General features: G+C 66.0%; 1 protein-coding gene across 1 annotated transcript; it reads left to right on the forward strand.

Annotated features, from left to right (window-relative positions):
• Positions 1–280: 280 nt before the first annotated feature.
• Positions 281–973, forward strand: LOC138091482 (keratin-associated protein 10-9-like). Its single transcript, XM_068987383.1, has one exon. The coding sequence runs from the start codon at positions 281–283 to the stop codon at positions 971–973; it is 693 nt and encodes a 230-aa protein (XP_068843484.1).
• The last annotated feature ends 478 nt before the right edge of the window (positions 974–1,451 follow it).

The following is a 1,451-nucleotide window of genomic DNA, read 5'->3' on the forward strand; positions in this document are numbered from 1 at the left end:
CACCGCCCCTGGGGCTGGATTCCTGCCCTATGGATCCCCTGGGCTCCAACCTCTCGGGAGTTTAACGAGTTGAGTGACCTGTCACGGGATTATGACACGCGTCCTCAGGACCTGCTCCAACAAGGAAGCAGACTCTGCTGGGCCCCTGTGATGCAACAACACCCCCCCCCCCCCCCCCGCCAGAGCTGTATATAAGCTCCAGCCACCTAAGAACATCACACAGCCTCACCCATCCACTCCCTCACACACTCACACCTCCTCCAGCCCCATCACCTCCACCATGGCCGCCTCCACCCTGTCCGTCTGCTCCAGCGACATGAGCTATGACTGTCCAGAGAGCTGCTGCGAGCCCCGCTGCTGTGCCCCCAGCTGCTGTGCCCCGGCCCCCCGCCTGACCCTCCTCTGTGCCCCAGTGAGCTGCGAGTCCAGCCCCTGCTGCCAGCCAGCCTGCAGCAGCTCCTGCTCAGCCTCATGCTGCCAGCAGTCTAGCTGCCAGCCCTCCTGCTGCACCTCCTCCCCCTGCCAGCAGGCCTGCTGTGAGCCCGTCTGCTGCACACCTGTCTGCTGCAGGCCCGTCTGCTGTGAGGCCTCCCCCTGCTGCAGACCCTCCTCCTCCTCCGTGTCCCTCCTGTGCCGGCCCGGGTGCCGCCCCACCTGCTGTGTGCCCACCTCCTCCTGCCAGCCCAGCTGCTGCAAACCCTCCTCCTCCTCCGTGTCCCTCCTGTGCCGGCCCGTGTGCCACCCCACCTGCTGTGTGCCCACCTCCTCCTGCCAGCCCAGCTGCTGCCGCCCGGCCTCCTCCTCTGTGTCCCTTCTCTGCCGGCCCGTGTGCCGCCCCACCTGCTGTGTGCCCACCTCCTCCTGCCAGCCCAGCTGCTGCTGCCCGGCCTCCTCCGTGTCCCTGCTCTGCCAGCCCGTGTGCCCCCGTCCCACCTGCTGCATCCCTGCCTCAGCCCCAGAGCCCTGCTGCTGACCAGGCACATCCCCCCAGGGCCAGCCAGGCACCATAGGGCAACCCCCCACCACCAGCCTCATGACCGCCCTCAGGGTTTCTCCAGGAGTTCCAAGCTACATGGACACCCCCTTGCCCTCTCTGCCCAGGAGTGGGGCCCCCTCAAACTCCAGATGACCATGCCCGTGCCCACTGCCCACTCCTCCTGGGACCCAGTGCTCAGGCCTGGGGACCAGGTTTCACAATCCAGGCCCCATGGTCTCACCTCGGAAGCTGCTTGAAAACGTAATAAACTTGACTGCATCTACTGGTGCTTTACTCTCTTCTGGTCATTTCTGGTAGCTTTGCCAGCCAGTCTCCACAGAGGCCACGGCATGTGCACTGCCTAGGTCCTTGCTGCCCTCCTGTCCCTGGCCACACTCCTGGGGGCCACGCCCCAAGCAGGCCTAGCACCCAGGTCCTGTCCTAGGAGCCAGCCAGGCAGGCAGGTCCTCAGCAG

The sequence above is a fragment of the Capricornis sumatraensis genome, chromosome 1, assembly GCF_032405125.1.
Source record: "Capricornis sumatraensis isolate serow.1 chromosome 1, serow.2, whole genome shotgun sequence".
Classification (NCBI taxonomy): Eukaryota; Metazoa; Chordata; class Mammalia; order Artiodactyla; family Bovidae; genus Capricornis; species Capricornis sumatraensis.

What these genes read in the sequence shown, in the direction of transcription:
- LOC138091482 (XM_068987383.1), top strand. Translation starts at nt 281, where the DNA reads ATGGCCGCCTCCACCCTGTCCGTCTGCTCCAGCGACATGAGCTATGAC.